The sequence below is a fragment of the Alternaria hordeiaustralica genome (genome assembly GCF_023758085.1).
Source record: "Alternaria hordeiaustralica strain BMP 2776 chromosome Unknown scaffold_15, whole genome shotgun sequence".
NCBI lineage: Eukaryota > Fungi > Ascomycota > Dothideomycetes > Pleosporales > Pleosporaceae > Alternaria > Alternaria hordeiaustralica.
Window position 1 is genome coordinate 116,425 of NW_026056787.1, and position 22,668 is coordinate 139,092.

At 53.7% G+C, this 22,668-nt stretch overlaps 6 protein-coding genes across 6 annotated transcripts; 2 read left to right on the top strand and 4 right to left on the bottom strand.

Annotated features, from left to right (window-relative positions):
- Positions 1–1,494: 1,494 nt before the first annotated feature.
- Positions 1,495–2,526, top strand: J4E84_007102 (uncharacterized protein; the record flags this gene model as incomplete). The annotated part of the gene is made up of 1 exon (XM_049389688.1): positions 1,495–2,526. One exon carries the CDS (start codon positions 1,495–1,497, stop codon positions 2,524–2,526), a length of 1,032 nt encoding a protein of 343 aa, XP_049242432.1.
- Positions 2,527–3,042: 516 nt separating this feature from the next.
- Positions 3,043–5,445, bottom strand: J4E84_007103 (uncharacterized protein; the record flags this gene model as incomplete). The annotated part of the gene is made up of 5 exons (XM_049389689.1): positions 3,043–3,242; positions 3,293–3,731; positions 3,784–4,716; positions 4,763–4,867; positions 4,921–5,445. The coding sequence occupies 5 exons, from the start codon at positions 5,443–5,445 to the stop codon at positions 3,043–3,045; spliced, it is 2,202 nt and encodes a 733-aa protein (XP_049242433.1).
- Positions 5,446–11,217: 5,772 nt separating this feature from the next.
- Positions 11,218–12,986, bottom strand: J4E84_007104 (uncharacterized protein; the record flags this gene model as incomplete). Its single annotated transcript, XM_049389690.1, has 3 exons — positions 11,218–11,639; positions 11,692–12,391; positions 12,438–12,986. 3 exons carry the CDS (start codon positions 12,984–12,986, stop codon positions 11,218–11,220), a joined length of 1,671 nt encoding a protein of 556 aa, XP_049242434.1.
- A 1,509-nt stretch (positions 12,987–14,495) lies between these two features.
- J4E84_007105 (uncharacterized protein) lies at positions 14,496–15,422 on the bottom strand (the record flags this gene model as incomplete). Its single annotated transcript, XM_049389691.1, has 3 exons — positions 14,496–14,808; positions 14,865–15,094; positions 15,150–15,422. 3 exons carry the CDS (start codon positions 15,420–15,422, stop codon positions 14,496–14,498), a joined length of 816 nt encoding a protein of 271 aa, XP_049242435.1.
- A 1,257-nt stretch (positions 15,423–16,679) lies between these two features.
- On the bottom strand, positions 16,680–17,246 carry J4E84_007106 (uncharacterized protein; the record flags this gene model as incomplete). Its single annotated transcript, XM_049389692.1, has 1 exon — positions 16,680–17,246. The coding sequence occupies one exon, from the start codon at positions 17,244–17,246 to the stop codon at positions 16,680–16,682; it is 567 nt and encodes a 188-aa protein (XP_049242436.1).
- Positions 17,247–19,868: 2,622 nt separating this feature from the next.
- Positions 19,869–20,977, top strand: J4E84_007107 (uncharacterized protein; the record flags this gene model as incomplete). Its single annotated transcript, XM_049389693.1, has 2 exons — positions 19,869–20,219; positions 20,276–20,977. The coding sequence occupies 2 exons, from the start codon at positions 19,869–19,871 to the stop codon at positions 20,975–20,977; spliced, it is 1,053 nt and encodes a 350-aa protein (XP_049242437.1).
- Between the last annotated feature and the right edge of the window lie 1,691 nt (positions 20,978–22,668).

Genomic DNA, 22,668 nt, shown 5'->3' on the forward strand with positions numbered 1-22,668 from the left:
TAAACGGAGGGATGTCAAGTGAAGAGGACAGAACTTGTGACATATTATTTGCATTATATCCCCAAGGGCTGGGGTAAAACTTTCATCGATGAGAGATGATCGATTGGGTACCTTCGAATGGAATGGAATTCGTGCTAAGGGTATCACGTTCACAGGGGTGAAGTAGCTAAATGATCCCCAAGAATAATATCTACAGAAGATACCATCAACCGGCTTTCGAATTTGTGTTCTTCACGATGCTACCCAGCGATTCAAAACATCTCTATCGGTAGCCTTGATGCAAGAAGATCTGGTCATGCCTACAAGGCTACTTCCAATGCGTATACAGATCTACGCGTCAGACGCGCCAATAGCAAGCGTTCCGGAGTAGCGCCGATATGCTCAGCCTCGTATGTTCGACTGCGGCACAGTTGCAAGCATTTTGGGTGCCTGTCAACAGCTCCGCTCAATGCGGTTGCGCTTTCGCTCTCTTGATCACAGTTTGATTATACATCTATTTACCTATCGTTGTTCGAGAAGTTGCTATGTACCATATCTCAAGACGGCCGCTCACCACTCTTGCCTTGTGTACTGTTCGAACGCATAACAAACGCTTATCCATCAGCAGAGGGCTTGTAAGTTGGCAAGGAGCTCCCGTCTATACACTCCCAAGTACAAGGCCTGGACAAATTCGTCTTTCTCGAGCAGCATTTTCCACATCAACGCAATCAAAGCATTCTTTCGGTGAAGGTACGCCATTTCCATCATCCCTGCCAACTATATCTTATCACAATGCTAACCTTCACACAGATTTCGACCCCTACAACTACACGAAAGGGCGCTGGCTTCGTAACGATGCAATTGAGCGAAAGGCACGGTTCATACAATTCGACTTTGACGCTTTGTGTCGCAAGATCATAGCACTATGCCCCGGTGCTCATTCCATCACCTCGTGTGAGAAGATTGAAGGTGGCAGCAACCGAGTCTTCATATTTCAGACCGATGATGGGAAACGTCTCGTTGCGAAACTGCCGTTTTCTGTGGCGGGCCCACCGAGGTATACGACGGGTTCGGAGGTTGCTACTGTGGAGTATTGTACGTTCTAATCTCAGGGGTTGGACGATGAGAAGTGTGGTAAAGGAAATGACTGACCTCTTATTTCCTTAGTGCAAAGCAAGACCAGTATCCCCATTCCCAAAATCGTGGACTGGAGTGACGACGCTTCCGACAACATTGGAAGCGAATACATTATCATGGAACACGCCCCAGGCGTTTGTTTGAATCTGAAATGGCACGAGATGACAGAGGTTCAGCGAGCCTCGTGCATGCAACCCATCTACCAGAAAATGAAAGAAGCCGCCAACCTCGCATTCCCTGCGTATGGTAGTATATATCGAACTGATACACCGTACATCGAGGGTTCCACGATCCCTCTAGACTCAGACTTCTGCATCGGACCTAGTTGCGACGACTTGTACTGGGACATTAAACCCACCTCACCGAAGTATTATCACGATGTCAAGCCTAACCGAGGACCATGTAAGCCAACACCCATCATCCCAGTACCAGCCCAACATCCTCATCCTCACCCCAGGGCCAGACCTCCCCACCTTCATCTCCGCCCTCACCGACGTAGGCCTCTCGCGCCTCCCACCCGCCAGCATAGCCTCTTCCCTCCGCCTCCCGTCCTACCACGGCACCATCTCAGAACACAAAGTCCTCCTAGAATACTGCCGCGCAATAACAAAACAGATGATCCAAACTACGCTCATGCAAACGGTGTCCACGCCCATACTGTTCCACCCCGACCTGAATTCTCGGAACATATTCGTCTCGGAAGAGGATCCAACGGTTCTGACGGCGATACTAGACTGGCAGTCCTCAGCTATACAGCCAGCGTTCTGGTACGCGGACTCCACACCTGACTTTGCAAGGAAAGAAGAAGTGGAAGTCGTTGCGAAGGATGATAGACAAGGGGAGGCAGGAGATCAGGGACAAGAACAAAAACAAAAACAAGACCAATCAGAATACACGCCCTCAAGCACCCTCCGCGCAGAAGAAGCCTTCGACCACCTAATCCACTCCCATCTCCCCCGCGCAATGCTCATCCCCCTCACAATGGACGAAGCCTACCTCCGCCCCTTCACCTACGGCCACAGATCCTGGCTGCACGGGGCAGCCCCCTTCCGCGAAGAACTAATCCAAACGTCGCGGCGATGGGGGGAACTGGGTTTCTCGACAGTAGGCCCATGTGCGTATCCCATGCCTAGCCGAGAAGAATATGCCGCGCATTGGGAAAAGTACAAAGAGTTCGAGGCGCGGCACACCATGAAGATGGAAATGCAAAGAATTTTGGGTGTAGAGAGTGGTGGGTGGGTGTGGGCGGATATGTATGACGTGACGAATCAGGCGCAGAAGGAGTGGTTTGAGGAGGCGATAAAGGGGGCGGTGGGGGAACGGGGGGAGAGGGTGTGGGTTAGTGAGGATGGGGAGAGGTTGACGGAGGCGGAGATTAGAGATACTTGGCCGTTTGATTTGGAGGATTGATGGGGGTGGGGTGCATGGCGGTTTGTGTACGATAGGTTTTGTGCTTGTATGCATCTCTGCTCAATGTACGACAGGATCTCTTCTCTTAGCTGTGTTGTTGCCATCACTATGATTAGAGGACACTCCACATGTCGACAGTCTCGTTCCTTCGACGAACGTAAGCGTGAGCGATACTTGAACAAGGAACGATCGGAACACCAAGCAATACCAGTCAAAACAATGATAAAGATTTTGCTATTTCAAACGTTTGAAGAGGGGGTATGCTTATATAACATCATCAATCGCCTTTGGACCAGATCGTCAGGTAGAGAAAAAAATGGCCCACAAAACAAGATAAAAGAGGACGCGCGCGCAGAAGAGACAGTCGCAATCATGGTCCTCGTCTACCCATACATCGTGCCCGTATCCCGGTAGTAAAATGTCCAAAAGTATGTTTGCTCTCCCGCAGATTAACAACTTTTTCGAAAAACAGTCGTGCGTAGTTTGCTCGGTATTATCAAGATGCGATTGCCCCGTTTATCTGAAGCGAGCAGTGCAGCGGCCCATGACCTCGCCCTGGCAGACGAGCTCGGCATTGAATTCGGATCCGTCGAGCGTGAGGTAGATGTCAAAGTAGACGCGGTAGAAAGTACCTTGAGGGGTATCCATGCGTTCAAAGTCTTTTTCGAGATTCTTTCGTGAGAGGTCGGAGGTGAGGGTGACGACTTCCTTGATACCTAGTTCGATGTTAGTACATACATTTCGTTCAGGTATCTTTTTCACTCACGAGGGTCTTTGGTGTACTCTGGGCAAACGTCGTCGTCGCATGCGTAGAGTATATCCTCGTACATGAGTGTCGCACCAGGCGCGACTTGCCTGAAGAACGAAACCTTGACTGGCTCGCCAATCTTGACCCTTTGGCCCTTTTGCACGAAGATCTGGCGCGTGTACTTGCAGCGGTCTTTGCCATCGAGAGACGGAACACGGTACTGTTCGGGGTGGTGGCCCTCCTTGAATGGCTGGAGAGTGGCCATGAGGTAATGCCTACGCGCAACACGGTGTGTGACAATTCGCTCTGTGATACCGGCTGTAACGGCTCCCTTGACGATGGCGGCCACGGAGTCCATGGGACGGACGACCTTTGACTGAAATTGGGGCGGGACGTGGAGTTTGATTTGTTGGAAGAGATATTCGGAGGCACCGAAACCACCGACCACCAAGACGTTCTACTATAATCAGCACTGAAAGTGACGTGCATCGACATCTGTGACTGCTTACCTGCAACGACCTGTTCTGTGCCTGAATAGCAATAATCTGGTTCCTGACAAGCTCGAGAATGCGATTAACCACAGGCTCAAAGCACTGTAGAATCTCCTCATTGGTGAAGGTCATGTACCCCTCCTCAATGCCAGCCTCTGGGAATTCAGCCTCGATACCGACGTCGACAGCCCACTTTTGACCATTGTTTCGGAAGTCGGCTTTTATCCTGTTCTCGAAGTCCATGATGCATTTGGCGTACACTTTACCGGCTGTCTTGGAGCCATCTGGGAGTTTCATCTTCCTGATCTTGGCTCGCAGGATGTTGCTGAAGTTGCGGTTCAGCGCAGTGGAACCACATGAGTCTCCGGATCCAGCTGTGCACTCGGCGACGGAGAAGGGCTGCTCTTCTTCGACTTCGTAGGCGATCAAATCGACGGTACCACCACCGCAATCGACGATGAGGACGGCGTCGTGTATCTTGAGGTTGAGCAGACCAGTCTTTGAGCAGAACATGGCGGCAGCTTCGGGCTCGGTAATGAGGGTCAGTCGGTTGTCGTTTTCGTCCCGCAAGAAACCAGCCTGAATGGCAGCCGCACGCGTTGCAGCCTTTCCAGCGTCGTTCCAGATGGCGGGTACTGTCAGGTAGTATCTGATGTTGCGCTCCTCACGGTTGAATACCTCACCAAGTGTCTTCTGCAGCTGGTTCCGCATCGCCTGGCGCAGGTGGAAGAGGTAGTCGGCGGCGACATCGATCTCAGACTTGCCCGGGGGTAGTGGCGGGAGGTTGATGGGGTCGATGTATGTGTTTCCGGACAGCATGAGCTGCAGCTTGAACCATTCGACCTTTTGCACACCAGGCTTGGGGTAGCCCGTGGGGGCCAGAGCATCGGCGATGTCAGGGCCCCATCCGACTACCTTCTGGTACTGGTCGTAGTAGAGGACGGTGGGGATCTGGGAAGGGTTAGCGGGTGCATGTGGAGGGGTCGGTCTAGCGCACTTTCTGCTTTGTCTGGTTGCCCGCGCCAGGCCATTCGGTGATGATGTCTTCCTTGGCCTCGGTGTTGGTCGCAAAGGCGAATGCGACGCCGGAGAAGGTGGTGCCCTGTGTGGCATGGTTAGCTGCTGCTGCGTCCGGGGGTGTCTGAGGCTACTCACAAAGTCGATGCCCACAATGAGCTGGGCCTTGGAGCGACCCTCGCCCGCTACCTCTGCCATGCCCGAGGGCCTATTGTACGTTGCGGGGGGACCATGAGGGGCAGGAGCTCCCGGCGGAGGAGCGCCGTAGCCCTGACCGTACTGTCCAGCTCCCGGCGGGCCCTGGGGAGGATAGCCAGGCGGACCAGCCTGCGGCGGGTAGCCCATGGGGGTCTGCTGGGGCGGGTAGCCAGGCGCGCCCGTGTTGATGGGCGGCAGAGGGCTCGCGGGCCGGCCGTGCTGTTGTTGCGGCGCACCGAGGCCGCCGGGAGGGGCATAGGTATATGAGGGCGGGCGGCCCAGCGGGTTCTGCTGATTCATGGGGAGCGAGGTGCTGCTCGAATTCGAAGCCTGGGGCGATAGCGACGTCGGTCGTTGCGCTCCCGTGGGGGCGGGATTGCCTTGGGGCGTGGGCGAGGGATTGTGTGAGGAACTCTTGCGTTTCGAACCCACTAGGTTCTTGAAACGGGCGTTCATGGAACTCATGAGAGAGGAGGGAGGAGGGAGGTCAGGCGGGAGGGGTGCGGTGCAGGATATCTGGGAGCGGTGCTGCGGCTGACAGCAAGCTGGGCGCGGTCCAAACGGCGCAAGCTGCAAGGCTGTGTGAAGGAAAGCCCGCCAACGCGGTGCGGCGCAGTCCCGGAATTGGCTGGGGCAGCTGGAGGACAGGCAAAGTATCCTCGAGCTTGACACGGCAGATGCAGCGCGCGCACACCCAACAGTTCAAGTCCCTGGCCACGGCGCTTGCTGGCGAAATTGACGCGGCGGGGTGAATTGTACACAAAGAGCGGGTCACTCTCCGCCGGTCAGCATCCTGGGCATCCTACGCCACATACTAAGGCCATTGCCCACGACCAGCCACGTCAAGCCGCTGTCAAACACGCCTGTTCAGTCCAGTTCCCAGCGGTACCCCAGCGACATGCAACGACTATTCCCGGCCGAACACCACGTGCTGAGCAGGGCCGATTCTGGAGAGGACAAGATAGTTTCCTCAAGCAGTTGACTCTGGCGGCCTGACCAATCCATCATTGATGCATCCGTCTTACAAGCCCGAGCTGGGTGGGTCCGCTGCACACTGCTCACCTCAGCACTCTAGATGCCTGAGGTTGCACGTTGCGGATGCCTTGCCCTATGCGAGCAATGGGCTGGAATCGCAAAGGTACAAGCTTGACATCTCTGTGCAGTTTGCGAGTTCGTCCTATCTTCGCGTTTCTTTGTTCCGACGACCATCGATGCCATGCTACGGACCCACTAAACTCTCCACACCAGGGTCCGTAAGGCTGGTGTCTAAACTTGGAACCGGGCCTGTTCGGTCACGGTATGCTAGCGTCGAATTGTGCGGCACGTTAACCAGTACATATGGGCGTGCATGCGTATGTTTGAGACTCGATCAAAATTTACAATGCCAATGTCTTGATGCTATGCGTAGTATGTGCTAAAATGATTTCAAGATGCGACCATCCAACGTTCCAATGTACCCAGTGTATCCAATGTGTCCAATGTAGCCAATGCGTCCAACGCGCCCAACGTATCCAGTGTACCCAACGTAAACGCCAATAAGTATCCTACCACCCTATCCAAAGTCGCGTAGAATGCCCGCGTGTGTATCATATCAATCCCATCTCATCGCTGTATCCAGAACCGCCCCCTCCCTCCACATCCCATCATCCCACCAGCCCACTCCCAAACGCCAGCCAAGCCAACACCCCCGACACAACCAACAACATTATCGCAACCACAAACATCGCAACAATATTCTCAACCGAGTACCTCACATCATCCGGCCTCACCACATCCACACCAATCTGGCTCTCCTCGTCTTCCTCGCGACCCCCGTGCTGGCCACGGGGTACGTACTGCACAAGCGTGTCGCGATAAGACTGTCGGACTGCGATTGCGTATGGAGGGGGTGCGTCGGCTGGATAGAAAGCATCGTTAGGTTGGTGAGATATTTCCGTTGACTGCGTGTACGCGTGGGAGACGAGGTGGGCGAGGGGGACATCGTCGGCGTCTGGGGTGTGGGGTGGTGAGTCTGTGTATGGTTGGTAGGGTGGACTGCGTCGTGACTGTCGTTGGTGGGTCGGTGAAGTGGTTTGACGCGTCGAGGGTGATGCTTCTGTTGGTGTTGGGGGGTCGTCGCGGTACGGCTCTTCGTCTGCGTAGGGAGGAGGCGTTGCGGACAGCGGTTTTATGGTCGCGGATGAGTCTGAGGAGCTGGGTGATGTTTGGTGGGTAGACGATGTTATTTGATCCCGTGCCGGAGAGTCGCGGTATGGTGTAGTAGTAGTGTTCTGCGCAATAGTTAGCTGACGTGACTCCAGATGGGAAGATAAGCTGATGTATACCTCCATAACGAGCTTCCAAAGCCAGGTACGATGCCGTCTCTCTCAAATAAACCTCCAACACAGCTAAAAGAGCGTCCAATTCCCTCAAGCACTGCCAAAGAAGCTGCGGTAAGCTATGTCACCAAGATGCTGTTGAGCGTGATCAGTAGAGGCTGCGGCACGTTACACAGCACAGGAGGTTAGCAGTCGCGTAGTCACAGGCACATATCAAGTTGGAGAGCACAAGGCAGCTGCGACAGGCGTCCAAGGCCTTCCGCAGCAGCGGCGCAGTAGTCCATAGCTGCCCCCATCGGATGGCTGGGGGGTAGCTTCGACATCCATGCGCTGTGACGATTGTGGCTATAGCGGGGGACGAGTGGGTTTAGCGCTGAGGCGCCATTGCTGGCTACGCCGCTGCCGGGCCGGCAAGGCAGACATTATGACATCGGCATGCCGTTGGATTTGATCGACTATCGCGAAAGAATACAAACCACCATCCTCACATCGAAGGAGTGTTCTGCAGAGCAGATTCTGTCGAGTTCTCGCATTTCTCAACAAGGTTTGCAGCCAACATCAGTGCTTCCCAAGTTCCGAAGAGGAAGGACCATCGGTGCGCACCGCCACAGTTCCGAAACTCTGACCCGCGACGCGACATTGCCTGACATTTCAGGAACGCGTTTCAGGATGAAAATAGGAAGCGTTCGAGATTGCAAGCGCACGCATGGTGAACAGTTCCACCTGAATATGACAAATGTCGCGACGGCCTGCACAGTCGGCAAGGGGGACGCGAGCCAGCTGCAGTGCACCTTGAAGCTTCAGCATGCACGCGCTGTGTACATCACCAAAAACATCGACGCAAATACACCAAAGACATAGTAAGCATTCTTTCATTAAACTGACCTCTGCTCTAATCGCTCATCCAATCTTACTCTCCAAAATCTCCGAACGCAATGTTTCCCTCAATACCTCTGCGTCTCCGCACTGTTCATAGCAGAATGTTCAGACCCTCTGTCGATCTACCCACGGTATTCTTCCTCACCGCCAAAACTTCATACCAAAATTTACAGTCATTGACTCGTCAAAGGGTTGCGTATCTCTGGATTCAGTCTCCTATCTGCTTTCCTGAAGTTTTTCTGGTGGCATTCTTCCTACCTCATCCCACAGTCTCCTTCTCTCGTGTGGTTCACGATAAATTGACTGGGTGCGAACGTAAGACCGGTCGCAGACCCACACGACTTACTACTGACCCCTTCTAGTCCTACTTCGACCCCGTTGCGGAACTTCGTCGTTGGATTCGCTCTCACTCGGGCAGTCATCGTTTTCGGTCCCGGCGCCATCTTGAGGGGAGGTCTGGTTGGCGACCCTCAACACCCTTCCGCTACTTGATTCGTTCCTGGAGGAGTTCTCCAGTGAGGTGTCGTTGGTAAGCGAAGGAACGCCGGTGAAATCTCCGTCGAAGTCTGCGAATTGCGATTGATCGATCGATGGGCTGTGGTCGTCTTGATCTGGTTCTTCGTAGAGCCCTTCGTAGAACGCCATATCGTCATCAGCAAGGTTTCCCTCTGAAGTTTCAGCGCTGTCTTGTGTGTAATACCAGCCGGTCGAAGCGCTTTCCGGGACAGAGCCTTCTGATGAATGCGATACTGACGCGTTACGGACCCTCAGTGGCCCCTGACGTACGTAGTACGGAAAAGACGAATTGTTTTCTTCATCTCCTTCGTCATCAGCGTCTGCCGAGCTGTTGTCATCGACGGGTTGCGTGTTGGTAGCCCACCAACGCTCAATCCCACGGTCTCCGGAACCACCGTTCGAGACCGCGGAAGAGGGAAAACGGGACTCAGCTGAACCTGCGTCTTCAAACGACTCCTCATCAAGAGAAAACCGTCGAACTGCCGGTACTGCCTCTCCTGCATCGTCAGAAACATCATCTGATCCGCCATCAACAACACTGTCACGCTTAGTCCTAGCGTCCACAAGCCCACCATCCTGGGACGAGCAAAGCGAAAAACGAGATCTCGCCGGAACAGCATCTTCGACCGACCATTCATCTGAAAAGAAACGCCGAGCTGCTAGGAATGCTTCTGACATGCCGTCTGCAACGTCGTCTTGTCTATCGACGTGATATTCCGGGTAGTCTGGCCATGACGATGACGACAAAACTGAGGCGTCGTCTGGAATATCAATATCAGTCCGGTAGCACAGTGACGCTGAAGCTGCGAGTTGTGCGCGGAAGTTCGTGTCCTCTACGGTGAAAGAGCCGTAGCTTGATGATACCGACTGTGGAGAAGAATCTGAGGTAGTACGATTCATGACACGCAGACGCGGACAGGATCCATCCTCTACCATATCGGCGTAAGAATGGTACTGCGGGCTACCTACCTGAGGCAGCTCGTAGCATTGGACGTGTGAGAAGTTCGTACCTTTGACGTTCGCACCTTCCCACTGCCGTGAATAGGTGTTTAAAGCAAAGTTCGGGGGTACGGAATGTGAATGGCGTCCAGGTCTCCCATATCCGTATCCGACATCTTGAAGATAATACGCATCTGCCTCACCACCAGGGTGATAACCAAGCATATCATCTTGTTGATCCCGCGACTGTGGGCGTGGACGATTCCGGTAACGAACCGCATTGGAGCGTTGAAGATATACCGCAGCCGGAGGAGGCGGCCGCGGCATCGACCGCTTGTCGATCCCAACCAGTTTGGCAAGTACAGAAAAAGGCTGTTCGTCGCTAATAGAGTCACCAATCGACGATGGCGAAGGCGAAGGCGTCCGTGAACGCTGCCTAACAACCTCCACAGCACTCTTGATAAGATTGGAGACACTGGAGACGACTTCCTTGACCTGGGGCACGCAAGCCTGGCGATCATCTCGCCTATGCTCCTCCACAGTCATCTCCGGCACCATAGCCATACTCTCCATCAAGCATCGCGGTTGCTCGGCAGATATCTTCGGAGCCGTCATATCCAAGCTCAGCCTTTCCCGGAACCTGGAGGAGCCGGCAGGACGGTTAGCATACCGAGGTGGTGCTGAGGAAGGGTAGACACGTACGAAGTTCTGTTGGGTTTCCGGGACTTCGGGTTTTTCGGATGGTGTGGTGTTGGTGGGTTTCTCGGTTGGTCGTTTGGTTGGCTTGTTGTTGCGCATCTTCAAGTATGCTAAGATCTGAGTCGTGCCGAAAGTCATGTTGGTAAATGCGTATCTGTGATAGATTTCGAGTTTGTCGTTGAGTGTTTGACGAGACCGTAAGTCGCGAATCGATAGCTCAGTATCTTTCCAATATGTCTTAGCTTAACAGTTCACTAAGCTTCAGACTTTCACGGTGGTGTTTGCTTTGGGACTATTCGGGAATAGTTCAGGCCACTGTTTTATACAGGGGGTTGCTCCTAGCGATGTCTGCGAACATCTCCGATTTACTCTTAGTGCAAGAACGCGGATGGCCAAGATGAGTCATGCCACGCTGACATTGTGAGTATAGAGCGAGTGGATATCTGATGTTGAGCGGATCGATTCGGTCAGAGTGGTTGGTTTCATATCAATTGGAATTGTGGTGCCAAGTGAAGACACAGTATGTGGATTGCAGTGAAAGTCAGATGCGCACTTGATGGATGTGATTATGTCGTTATATTGATCATCTTCTACTGAAGGCTGTCTGACGGTTCGTAATCCCCCTGAAATGTGAGTCTTGACCCAGCTACAAATTTAGAGCCAGCCCATTGTACATCATTCTGCCGCGACTTTGTGATCGCATAGATATGATACGACAAGGATATCCAGTTCATGAAGTGATGTTCAGTACATAAACAGAGTCGTGGCCAACTTATGAATGTTCCAAGACTCGGGTATATTGCGTGAAAAGATCAATACCTTCAAAGACACGTCCGAACTCGTCATGTAGGATGGTCGGGGTATCGTGGACTTCGTGACTGGAAGCTTACGCGGTGAGGTTCTCAAGGTTATCAGCCTTACTGAGTCGCCTGACGCCCTCCGCCTTCCTGTCTTCCGCAAGAAGGGAAGCGAATTTACTAGCCTTTCTGATCTGGGGTCCTTTCCAGTAGAAAACGTAAATCGGCGCTACAACCAAACAAGACAGGCATGCCAAAAGGGTAGTGGCATACTCGGACTTCTGAGGGCTTGAAGATGCAAGGTTGTTGTACATGGGTGTGGCGTACATGGCGGAGATACCGGCGAGGAAATCACGAGCGAACGCGTTTCCTCCGGTGGCTGAAGCCGAGTATGGTCCGTAGGCGGCGATCATGTAATCGACGGAAGAGTAGTAGATGGCGAAGTTTGCCAGTCCGACGAGGAAGGAGAAGATCATCGGTGCGATCCAATGGGTTTGTGGTGGTCCCATACCTGTGTCACTATTAGCTGAAGTTCAATCGATGGTGTTCAGAGATCCACTTACAAGTCCAGGCAAATCCGAAGAGCCCGATAGGCTCGAAGAGCGCAAGCAGAAGAAGCGGCTTCAATCGTCGCTCTGGTGTCATCCAGTCGGGGCCGTTCTTCTTGCGCAGGTGATCATCGCGCCAGAACCAAGGCCAGTACAAGAAGTAGGTGAAGAAGTAAGCGGCGTTGATGGGAATGAAAGCCCAAGCGACTTGAAGCGTGCCGAAACCGAAGTTGTTCGGGAATGTGACGTTGAATGCTTCCAGGAACGTGAAGATCAGAGCGTCGGAGAAACCAGAGAGTAGCGACAGGCACAAGACGATTGGTTCCCGAACAAACATCTCAAACGGACGGAGCCAGATCTTCCCGGCTTCCTTGAGCGAAATTCGTGGCGATTTAAGCTCATTCGGGCCGTAGATGTTGGGATCCTCGCCGGTCTTGCGACGTCTCTTGGCCTCGCGATCGATGAGAATGGTAGCTCGGCTCTCAGGCATGAAGAAGTGTACCGCTTGCACAGCAACACCGAAGATCAACTGGATCCAAAAGTTCCATTGCCAGGAAAGGTATTTTTCGATAGGGCCACCGATGACACCACCGATAGAGGTTCCGATCGTAGACGACAAGACGATGAAGCACAACGGCCAATGCTGCGTCTCTGGTTCGTACATATCCGCGATTAGACCAAGAGTCACACTGCCTCCTGCGGTGGAGAGACCACCCTAATACTCATCAGCATTTGAAGTACTAAGTACGGAGGAGACTTACAAGAGCTCTGCAGACTATAATGGTGGCGAAGTTCGGTGCAACAGAGCATGGAATTTCCCAGATGTTGATAAGGAACATGCTGAGCTGCAGAATCGGCCATCTACCAAACTCTTCACTCCATGGCGCCCATAGCTCGCAGCCAAAGGAATAGAAGACCAAATAGATCATCTGTCCAACGCGCGCTGCCTGTGCGCTGATTCCGAAGTGTTCGGAGATGGGGTTGACGGCGCTAGGATAGACCGACGTGTTGAAGTTCATGGAGATTTGGATTCCAGCGATGGAAGCCAGGTACATGGCCTTCTTCCACTTGGGCCATGAGTATGCGAGCTTATCCCAGCACTCCCATTCTCTCAGCTCGCGCTTCCCGTCTGCACGGATCATCGACGGGTGGTGGTTTCCTTGAGGGTCGACAGGGACATCGACATGCCACTTCTCCTCCTCGCTAGTCTCGGCTGGGATGCTTGGGCGTCGCGAGGCATCATCTTTCTCAGAAATTGGGCCTGACCCAGCTCGGGCGGGCGAAGGGTGCCTGGACTCGCGTTCCGTCATCGTAGGGTGGGCTGGACGAAGAAGCTGGAGATGAGAGTCGGGGTGCGGGTTGGGGTATTAAGGCCCTCTTGAACCCAACAAAAGTCCACATTTGGCATCCACCTCCAGAATGACGTCTGAGGAGAAAGCCCGTTGCGAAGAACGACTCTCCACTCAGAGAGGGGCCTGTCACAATGGGATCCATTGTTGCGAACCCATTTCGTACAAAATCGGCCTAAAATTTGACGTTGAGATCGGGGTGATAGATGCCATCGACGACATCGACAACCTGGGCGATGAAGTGTGTCTCAGGGTGGGCCTAGCCTGGCCATGTCGGGGTGCTCTTTGGCGGTTGTGTCTTGTGGACCCAACTATGTGACGGTAAGCTTCGTCCATGCAGCGAAAAACTAGTAGATATGTGCTTAATCCACTTCTTGCCGACGTGCGCTCACCTCCCGACAGGCCAAACGTCCGTAGATCTGCATGCGGCTCAGGTAAAGAATGGGCCAAGTGGGTCGAAAACCCACAAGTTCTCAAGCAGCTAAGGCGGTCACCCGATAATGCTTGACATATTTGGCTTCCTTGTGTCCGTTACAAATACAGGTACGCTCGTGAGAGAGCTGCCTCGCTCTAATCGCGTTGCGACGTTGACGAAATCTGTCAGACTGTCGCGTCTGAGTGCGTCAGTGGCACCTCAGGCCGGCAGCAAGAAAGAGCCTTTATCGGCTCCAGCCGCGGTATGTAAGAATGCGGTCTGGCAATTGATCATCATGCCGTAGTCGTCCGATTGGGGTATAGATGACAAGAGGCTCTGCGGGCAACGGATGCAGGTGCAGGCCCCGGGGGTGAAAACTCTTAGCTCAGTTGCATGACATCATGGCGCATGAACGCGAGATCCGCCGCGGCAGCAACACCAGAGCCAATCCTCACGATGCTTTCAGGTCGGTCTCGACCGGACGTTGCACATACTCGGAGTACTCCTTGGAGTAACCTACCCGGGCTCTTTTGTGCATGGTGTTGTGAGTCGTGTTGCACGTTTTCCCTACCCGCATATCTCCACCCCTTGACCTATGCGCATCCACTGTTCTACGCACGTGTTCTCCGCTGACGTTGATTGGTAAGAAAGTGCATGCTAGCTATCTTAGGCCTTTTCTGGTCTCGTCGTAGAAGTTAGAAAACTTGAACACGCAAGGTATAGTTGTTTCTCAAGTGGTAGACAGAGCCTGAAGATAACAAGGCCAATTCGAGCATGCTCATTCACCAAATAGTCCGAAGAAAGTTTATACGAGCAATCAATATTCGTCTCTATTATTTTCTACCGATTTCTCAAAGCAAAAAGCGCCAATGACCGCAGACCCAAGAGTGAAAAACCAGCTCCAGATCAATTGCAAGCCATGCATATAAACGTGGTATCACATAAACTAAAATAATGCCATTCTTGCATACAACCTCCAACCTCTAACCGTCCATCTTCACGATAGATGAACCCCCCGTAATCACATCAGAAAAAGAAGTTTCAAACCATCCACTTTACAAGGCAGCGACAGCAGCAATGACAGCCGCCGCTGCAGCACCAATGAAGCTCTGCGCGCTGAAACCAGCGGCCGCAGTGTTGGCAGTCTGCTGGGCAGGAGCACCGCTGGCAGTACCGCTAGCATCGCCACCAGCAGCGCCACCAGAGGTGCCATCAGTGCCAGAGTTGGCGCCGCCGCCGGCAGAGGGGGAGGTAGGTGTGTTTCCAGATGCGCCACCAGAGCCAGCAGCCTGGCCGGGGGAGAGGTTCTCAGTAGCCTGAGCGGCGAGGGCGACGAAGGCTTCCATTGTCTTGTTGCCGGATGCGGGACTGTTGGATGGGATGTTAGTGGGTGCATGTGGATGGTAGAAGTGGCAGTGGCTTACGCGTTGATGGCACCGACCATACCAGCCTGGCAATGCTTTCCCTGGGAGCAGTAGAACCATACGGGCTTCTCGTCTGCGACGCGGATGGTGTAGGTAAGGACTTGGCTTGTGGCGGTCAGGGAGGCGTTGGTGGGCATGAAGCCGGAGAAGAAGGCGTCGGTCTTGTTGCTCATGATGTTTTGGATGGGAGTGCATGGGTTGTCGAAGGTGGATTGGACGACGGAGTGGTTCTGTTGGGGTATTGTTAGTTGGAGAGATAGAAGTAGGGAGTGTGATAGCACGTACCTTGGGGTGGAATTGGAACTGGACAAGATCTCCGGGCTGTGCCTTGATGTTGGAGGGAGAGAAGGTCAGGCTTCCGTTGGGTCCTCCGACTTGGACTACGTGCGTCATGACCATTCCTGCCATTGCGGCCGGTGTGGAAGTCGAGACGCTGCCGAGTACCGCTGAGGAGAGGGTTGGCTCAGTAGCAGAGCCCATGGACATGGACATGGAAGACTCCTGTGCGCATGCGAGGCCGAAGATGGCGGAGACGATGGTTGCTCTTGAGAAGTACATGGTGACTAGTGTATGTGGTGTTCGTTTGCGTAAAGGCGAATTTGGTATTAAGTATGCGATTCGTATTGCGATGCTCGTCTCGTCAAGAGAGTGGATGGGCGACTAGCGCTTTGGGTCGTGAAAAGTAGCAAGCTGGACTAGCCAGTTGTATATTAAAGATTGTGAAGAGGTAAGTAAAGAAAGATAGATGCAAAGGAAAATGCAACACAAAGTGACAAGAAACGTGGGATGCAGAGATGAAGAAAAGAGAGCCTGAGGTGACGGCTATAGGGCCATCTTAAGGCATGAAAGATTTGCATGCGTGGCTAGGGCGGTTACTAGCTATTCCGATACATGGGGTTGGTGTTGCGACACGTTAGAGGCGAGAACTGCTTCAGCCTCCTGGTTCGGCTGAGGACCCTGTAAATGAGGCTTAAAACGGGTATATTTGTCTATAGCTTGCAGCAGGAACATCATCGCTGTGAGATGACTGCAACATTTGAAAAGCACGCAAGAGATAGTCGACGATAACGCAGTGCAGTGCGGTGCAAAGCAAAAAACATATGCTTTTTCTAGTGTCGCGTTGACGATATCGCAATATTGGTGTTCGTCGAGATGCAGCTAGGTGTTGAGGGTGCGACGCGCTCCACGTTCCGGGTGTGTTTGAGCCGAACCCCATGATGCTTCAGACCACGCGCGGCAACGGCAATCTCAAGGCCGATCAAGCCAGGCAACCGGAAGATCTGTTTGCGAGATTGTGCATTACATGTCGGTCAGGCTGTGCAGTAAGAGTAGAAGTCACCGACAAGATCTTGGAAGCCAGGCGTCATGTGGTCATGTTTCAAACATGCCAGGCCGACGTGTCCTTCATTTGTTCATAGGTGTTTTCGGCCTGACTTCTGAAGAGTAGTTCGTTCTGAAAACGACAGATGAGTACATGTCCATGTTTCGGCCTTTTGACATCTCCACCTCTTACTGCGACGAGCCTTGGCCGTGGGCCGAACACCCGTCTTCGCTCGTAATGACTTGTGGTGTTCCAAAAATACCCTTACAGTTCTGTCATCCAAGGATAGGCTGCGAGCAGCGCATGTATGGTGCGGCGCAGTCCTCGAGACCAGCGCTATGGACGGTGTGAAGCTCCCCGTTGGTTGTCGCCTGGAGCTACATGCTAACCCCATATCCAAATAAGCCTGTATATATCCAGATAGCAGCTAGTCGTCCTTCTCATCCCGTCGCTGGTTTGCGCTAGATCTTCGTGTCTTGGTGTGTACAGCAATCTCAGAAGTCGAGCACAAGTTGGGGTGCCAGCTTCTCCAGATCTTCCACCTGGAGGAAACCATCGATGCTACCGCCATTCTTTGCCGCTGCCTTCATCTCGTCCTGGCTTCTGAGGAAAGCTTCCGTGACAAAGATGTCGATGTACTTGCCCACCAGCTTCATCGCACCGGTTTGTATTTGTATGTTCGGGTCTTCGAAGTTCTCTAGTAGTAAGCGTGCGAGGAGCGCTCGGGAAATAGCGGGTTCGTCGAGGGCGGCGGCTGCTGGCGGTGGATTGGCTGTGGGTGCATCGTCCATGATGTCGTCAAAGTCGGAGATGTTCAGATCCTCCGCTAGCTCTTCGTCCTGGTCATCGTCGGATAGATCGATTACATCAGCAGCTGGTGTGAAGGCTGTCTTCGAGGGCCCCGCGCTGCTCTTCTTTGCGGCACCTGTCGCGCGGGATGCCGCCGCTGGGGCGCGTTTCGTCGCGGTGGATGCTTGAGAAGGCGCACCCACGGGTCTTGGTGGGTTGAAAGACGGGCCTTTCCGGCGCGCGGCATTCGCTGTCGCGTTCTTAGGTGGCATTGCGAGCTAAAATGGAGCCTGCGTTGAGTTGCGGGCGGTCAATGGAGGTCACGAAATGTGGAGTGAGGCAGCACTTGATGTTGGTGATGGTGCCCGCGCGATCCACAACGCGCTGCGCGCTCTCACGTGTACGTCATAAAATGCAACAACAACAACACTCTGATACCGAGGTCTGTGGCATTCCATTTGTTCGCTTCCATGACTCCAAAACGCTTCTAAGTTCATCCTCAGGCCATAAATCAAGGCGTCCCATCTCATATGAGGCCATTCGTTCGGTATCGCGCACCGTCCTCGGTGCTGCACAGCCTTTCGAATGGGCGCCTTATGTTGGTTCATCACATCTCCCAATTTTCCGCTATGCTACACCGCCCCGGGCATGTACACTGTCACAACCGTAATCATTCCGGAGACTGTCTCTGATTGCCAAGCCAAACTACATCAACCGACCGTTGAGCAGGTGTAAGAAACAACGTTATACGATCACGTTGGACACAGACCATCATTCCTTCGTTTACGCGCCACAAGCCCACCTCAAAAGCTTGACATTGCATCGCAAGCCAGAATACGGGCCGCACGGTGGCGCCGTTCATTTCGTATTGATAATTACGGTTACTTGCGTAGTGTCCGCATTGGATCGAACCCTCACTATGGGGTATGTAGACTAATAACGTCGGTGTAATCGTGACTTGAGTATGGCGCGATGAGGCGGTTTCATCGAGACAAAGAGAGAGACCAGCCGTTGGACTAGTTATCTAGTTGGGAGGCTGAGAGCCAATTGTGGGGAAATGAGATCGAGGTGGTACTATGCGACCGGTAGGGTACGTCGTTACACGGCGTTGGCAGCAGACATTTCGAAAGGGTCTTGACATGCAGAGCGCCTGACACATAGTACATATATGGAGCTGTGCCACGAACAAAGAGGATTTTGTAAAGTCAGGGGGGTTTCTGCGCAGTGCGTTCCGATTGGTGCTGGTTCACCGTGGATTGGGAGAGTCATTTCGGGAGAAGTCGAGGCGCAGCGAACATGGTAGGAGCAAAGTTGGGCGGTTGGCTATCTCCCAACTCCTTACACAGACGTGGCAGAGAAGGAGCAATAGCTTGAGTCGTTATCGAGGTACGGTCCATTGAATTTAAGTGGAGATTGCTAGGTCCCGTCGCTTTGGGGTCGAGACTGGGACAAACAAGAACTAGTACCTGCATCAGCTGTTTATCTCCCGCTCCTTTGCACACAAATTATTTGGGTACCCATGATGCGTGGAAGTGATTGAAGGATGAATGCCGGTGGCTGTCTCAGTGATTGGGTTGTGACGCGTGCAGTGTCGTGCCTTTCTGCATCTGGAAGGCATATGCACATCAGTGACCATGTCGGCGTTGGTGTCTGGTATGGCTTCGCTCGGCAACGCGCCGAACTGCGGAGTTGGAATGTGGCCACGACATGTGCCAGTGACCGCCGATGCTGTGCGAGCAAGGCGGCTCCAGGTAGAGTAGCGGATGCTGCTTCTTCCCGCCCGCGTACCTCCTGACGAAAGAGTGCAGGCAGACCAGAGACATAGCACGAGAGGCGCGGCCGTCGAACAGAGGTCGAGACTCCGGAGCAAGCATCCAAGAAGAGCGGCTCCAGGCTAGGCTGAGTTTGGCGGGGTAGGAGGAGTGGCCGGCGACGGGGTTAGTGCGCGGGCTAGGAGCCAGCGTCAAACCTCGATTGAGTGGACCAGAGTGGTGTTGCGTTGTCGCTGAGATTGAGGCCAACGTCCTGGACCAGGGGGGACGGGGTCGCCCTTTCCCTTGTGGGCGATTCTATTTTCAACTGGCAGTCGCAGCGAGGGGGAGGAAAGCGTGGTCGGCACAGCTGGCAGGTGCGGGTGGTGGCGCGCCTGGAGCAGCAAACATGGCTTTCCTGAGAGCTGAGGGCTCGCTGGAGTCGCCGACACTTGACGCATCGCCAGATAAGGATGCAGCGCACAGCCGTCTTCAGCCAGGCCTCATGTCAGATACCCAGTCCGATCGTGTGCAGGCGCCCAAAACTGCATGGCGGGCGGCTGGCCCGTGTGCAGGTGATGCTGCAACTTGAGGCCGCACCCCTGTCGCTCTACCCGAGATGCTTGAGGCTTGGTGCTGCTTGGTGCTCAAGTGCACTGGCATGCGGCGACTATGGGAATATATCATACAGTGGTTCGCCGTGCTCTGCCCAGGGCCCATCTCCTGCATCTCTCCGACCAGCGCCTTCCTTTTGCAACTGCGGGGTGTTTGCTCAGTCGTCATCCATTCCTCAACCCTGGACTGCTACCGCCCATCACTTGCATCCTGCCGCACCATCTTCCACCACACCGTCAATCGATACACGGACTCCCCACGGACTCTCTCCCAGTTTCTGTTTCCCCCAGGCCGCTGATAACCAAACGCCACCGCGTCTCAATTCGGACCTCGTCTCACACTGCAAGATAGAGAAGCGCGCCGGGATCTGCGCTCTTGCATGTGCACCAACGCCTTTATCCATATCTAGGCAAATCCCATACCAGACAGACAACCCTGGTCGTTACTCTTATATCCTCAATTCCCCATCGTTTTCTCTCCTCTATCATGCCCCATTCGGTCAACAACTCTACCTCGACCCAAGCCAAGATGTCACGCCCATCGTCCACCTCGACCTACTCCGGCAACAATGCATTTCCCCAACAGGCAGGCACCACCCTCCTCTCGCCGGAGAAAGCCAATGGACAGCTCTCACCCGCGCACTCGCAGTTCTCTTTTGTATCGTCGCCCCAGTCGGTCCAGGACATCGAGCACGACTCCCGGAACCGCGCTCCGAGTGCCGCCGCGGATGAAGTAGGTCCCCTGCGGCCCATGACTTCGCGCTCGCGTGCACAGTTCTACGAGGATCAATTCTCCTACAAGGACGGCATGGCGTCGTCGGCTCGCGACCGTGTGACCAAGGATGCCCCCATTGTAGCCGAGCTGCGGACAAACGTTATCGTAAGTTGTTATTCTGCCGAGCTCCACTCTTTTGGCAAATCACTAACCCGGCGTAGATCAAAGACGAATACACCCTGGTCACCGACCTCTCGCACCACCTCTCGACGCGCTATCAAAGGCCAGAAGCCTCTATCATGATAACGGTCAACCACTCAGCGTGTCTGCTCCTCGGGGGGTCATTTGAGCCCACCTACATGCTCACCATTAACGCTCTGCCTGTGCAACTGCAACCCACGACCAACAAACGCAATGCCGCCCTGATTCAGACGTTCATGGCTGAGTCAATTGGCGTTGCGCCGGAGCGTGGCGTAGTCAAATTCGTACCCATCCCCGAAGAGAGCCTTGCCATGAACGGCATGACTATCCTCGGCGAAATTGAGCGCTTGGAGCGACAACAAGCCGAGGAGACTGGTAGCAACATCAAGCGTGCCATGACCAAGAGCTCGCGCAGATCTGGTGTCTTCAAAGCAAAGAGTACCATGCAGCTGTCTCGTGGTCTATCCAAGGCTGACCATGGCGCAAGACCAGTCGTCACCACTGAGGTTTCTCACGACGCATCCCGCGATTCCGGAGTAGCTGTCAACGAGAAGATTGACGACAGCAGAATCGTCAACAAGAAGTCTGAGCCCATACTCTCCAAGTTCGGCAAGAGGTCCGCGTCTGCCGCGCACCCAGCGCCGCCTCCTATTCCTGCCGACAGGCCTATGACTTCAGGAATGACCAAACGCAAGAGCTTCATGAGCGTCTTCCGCAAATGATCATCTACAAGCATCCGCTACATCGACAGCATTGTCTAGCAGTCATTTCCTTAATCAGCAAACGAAGACCTAGCATTCACCACATCGATTTTCAACGGCGTTTCACAAGGCACATGGAATCACTCTCTAGAATGAGGCGGCAACACAGACTCACCTGCTGTACGCCACCATCACGGCATCTGTCAGATTCTGCATACGGCGCTACACATGGGCATGGTCGAGTCGCAGAGTGCGACAAAATTGCATTACCAGGCGTTTGGGGTGCGACACATCACATGCTGTTCATACGAATATACCCTTTTGCATTTCCTTTGTCGCAAAGCTCCAGTGAGCATTTGGGCTACATAGAATCATTAATGACACATCACTGCCTCAGTACATCGAAACGTCTTCTCAGTTTCTTACACATGCTGCTGATCTGCACTTCGCCGAGGAAGCACCTGCGCTTCACTCACCGCAATGGTGCCGTCTCCCGTGCCGTGAGCGCAATCGCAGACCCACGAGCCTGGATGCGCGCTCGACTACGCCATTGAGATCTTCATTCAATCCAGATCCTTACAGATCTTTGCCATTTCAGAATTGTCTCGGGTACGCAAGCCCCCATCTCAGATCGACAAACTTGCCGGGCGGTCACTAACAGTGAGAAGGGCCGGACGTTCACCTGCCGCGTGGCTAGACCAGAGACTACCAGACCGCCCGTGCTTGTCGAACGAAATCCAAGCCGGCGACGACTTCACGCAGTCGGTTCAAACCTCAGTCTTACGGCGTACCCCGATGTCCGCTTCCGCACTTCAACGCACCCATGTCTCAGCCCAGCGTCAGCAAACAAAGCCCACGTAGAAGCCCATCAATGCTGCCAGCCTATCATCTCAACATGTATGCCTCCTCCGCCAGATAAGCGAACACCACCAGCGCCCATCGCTGTCACCGACTAAGCATGACTGACCCGAAAACACTGGACATGCGCAGGACATCCACGTTAGCCGCCTGCCACCCATTCTGCATTCTGCATTTTACTTTTTTCAGCTCTCCACGATTTACTAGCAAGTGGATCTAGATGCGCCACAGCAATCGCTGGTGTCGGAGAGATGTAGCGTGGCGACTAGCGCGGTGCGGGAAGGCTAACGTGTAGCTTCGGGCGGATAGAATGGATATGGCCGTGTCACGATTGTTTCTTCAGCTGGGGGAAATGTGGCGCTGGTCCAGCCCTACGATGTCGGTAGAAGGTTTTGCTTTCGTAGGGCTAAGAGCGGTAGTCTGAAATTCCATGGGGGTGGTGGAGTGGAGATGGTGGTGTTGTGCCACGTTTTCATGGACTGGGCTCGGCTAGTTTCGATGCGAGGGTTATGGCGTGTATGCGAGAGTGATTGTGCATGTCTGGAAAAGAAGGGTCTGACCGGTTGAAACTCGTGCGGAGATACGCTATGGTAGACATGGGGAACCAGGAAGCGAGAAAGTCTACGGACAGTAAGCATGATGCTGGACACGAAGTTTGCTATCAGGCGCCTTGACAGTGGAAGATCCTCGCAAGGTTTCGGGCGATCAGTGATCAGCAAACTGCGCAACTCTGCGCATCGCATTGGTATCTCGCCCAACACCCACGTTGATCTTAGATCCCCATGTATTCGTCGTCTTTGTTTCATTTACTTGCAACATCGTCCTTGTTGGCTAAGGACATGGATGAGACTTTC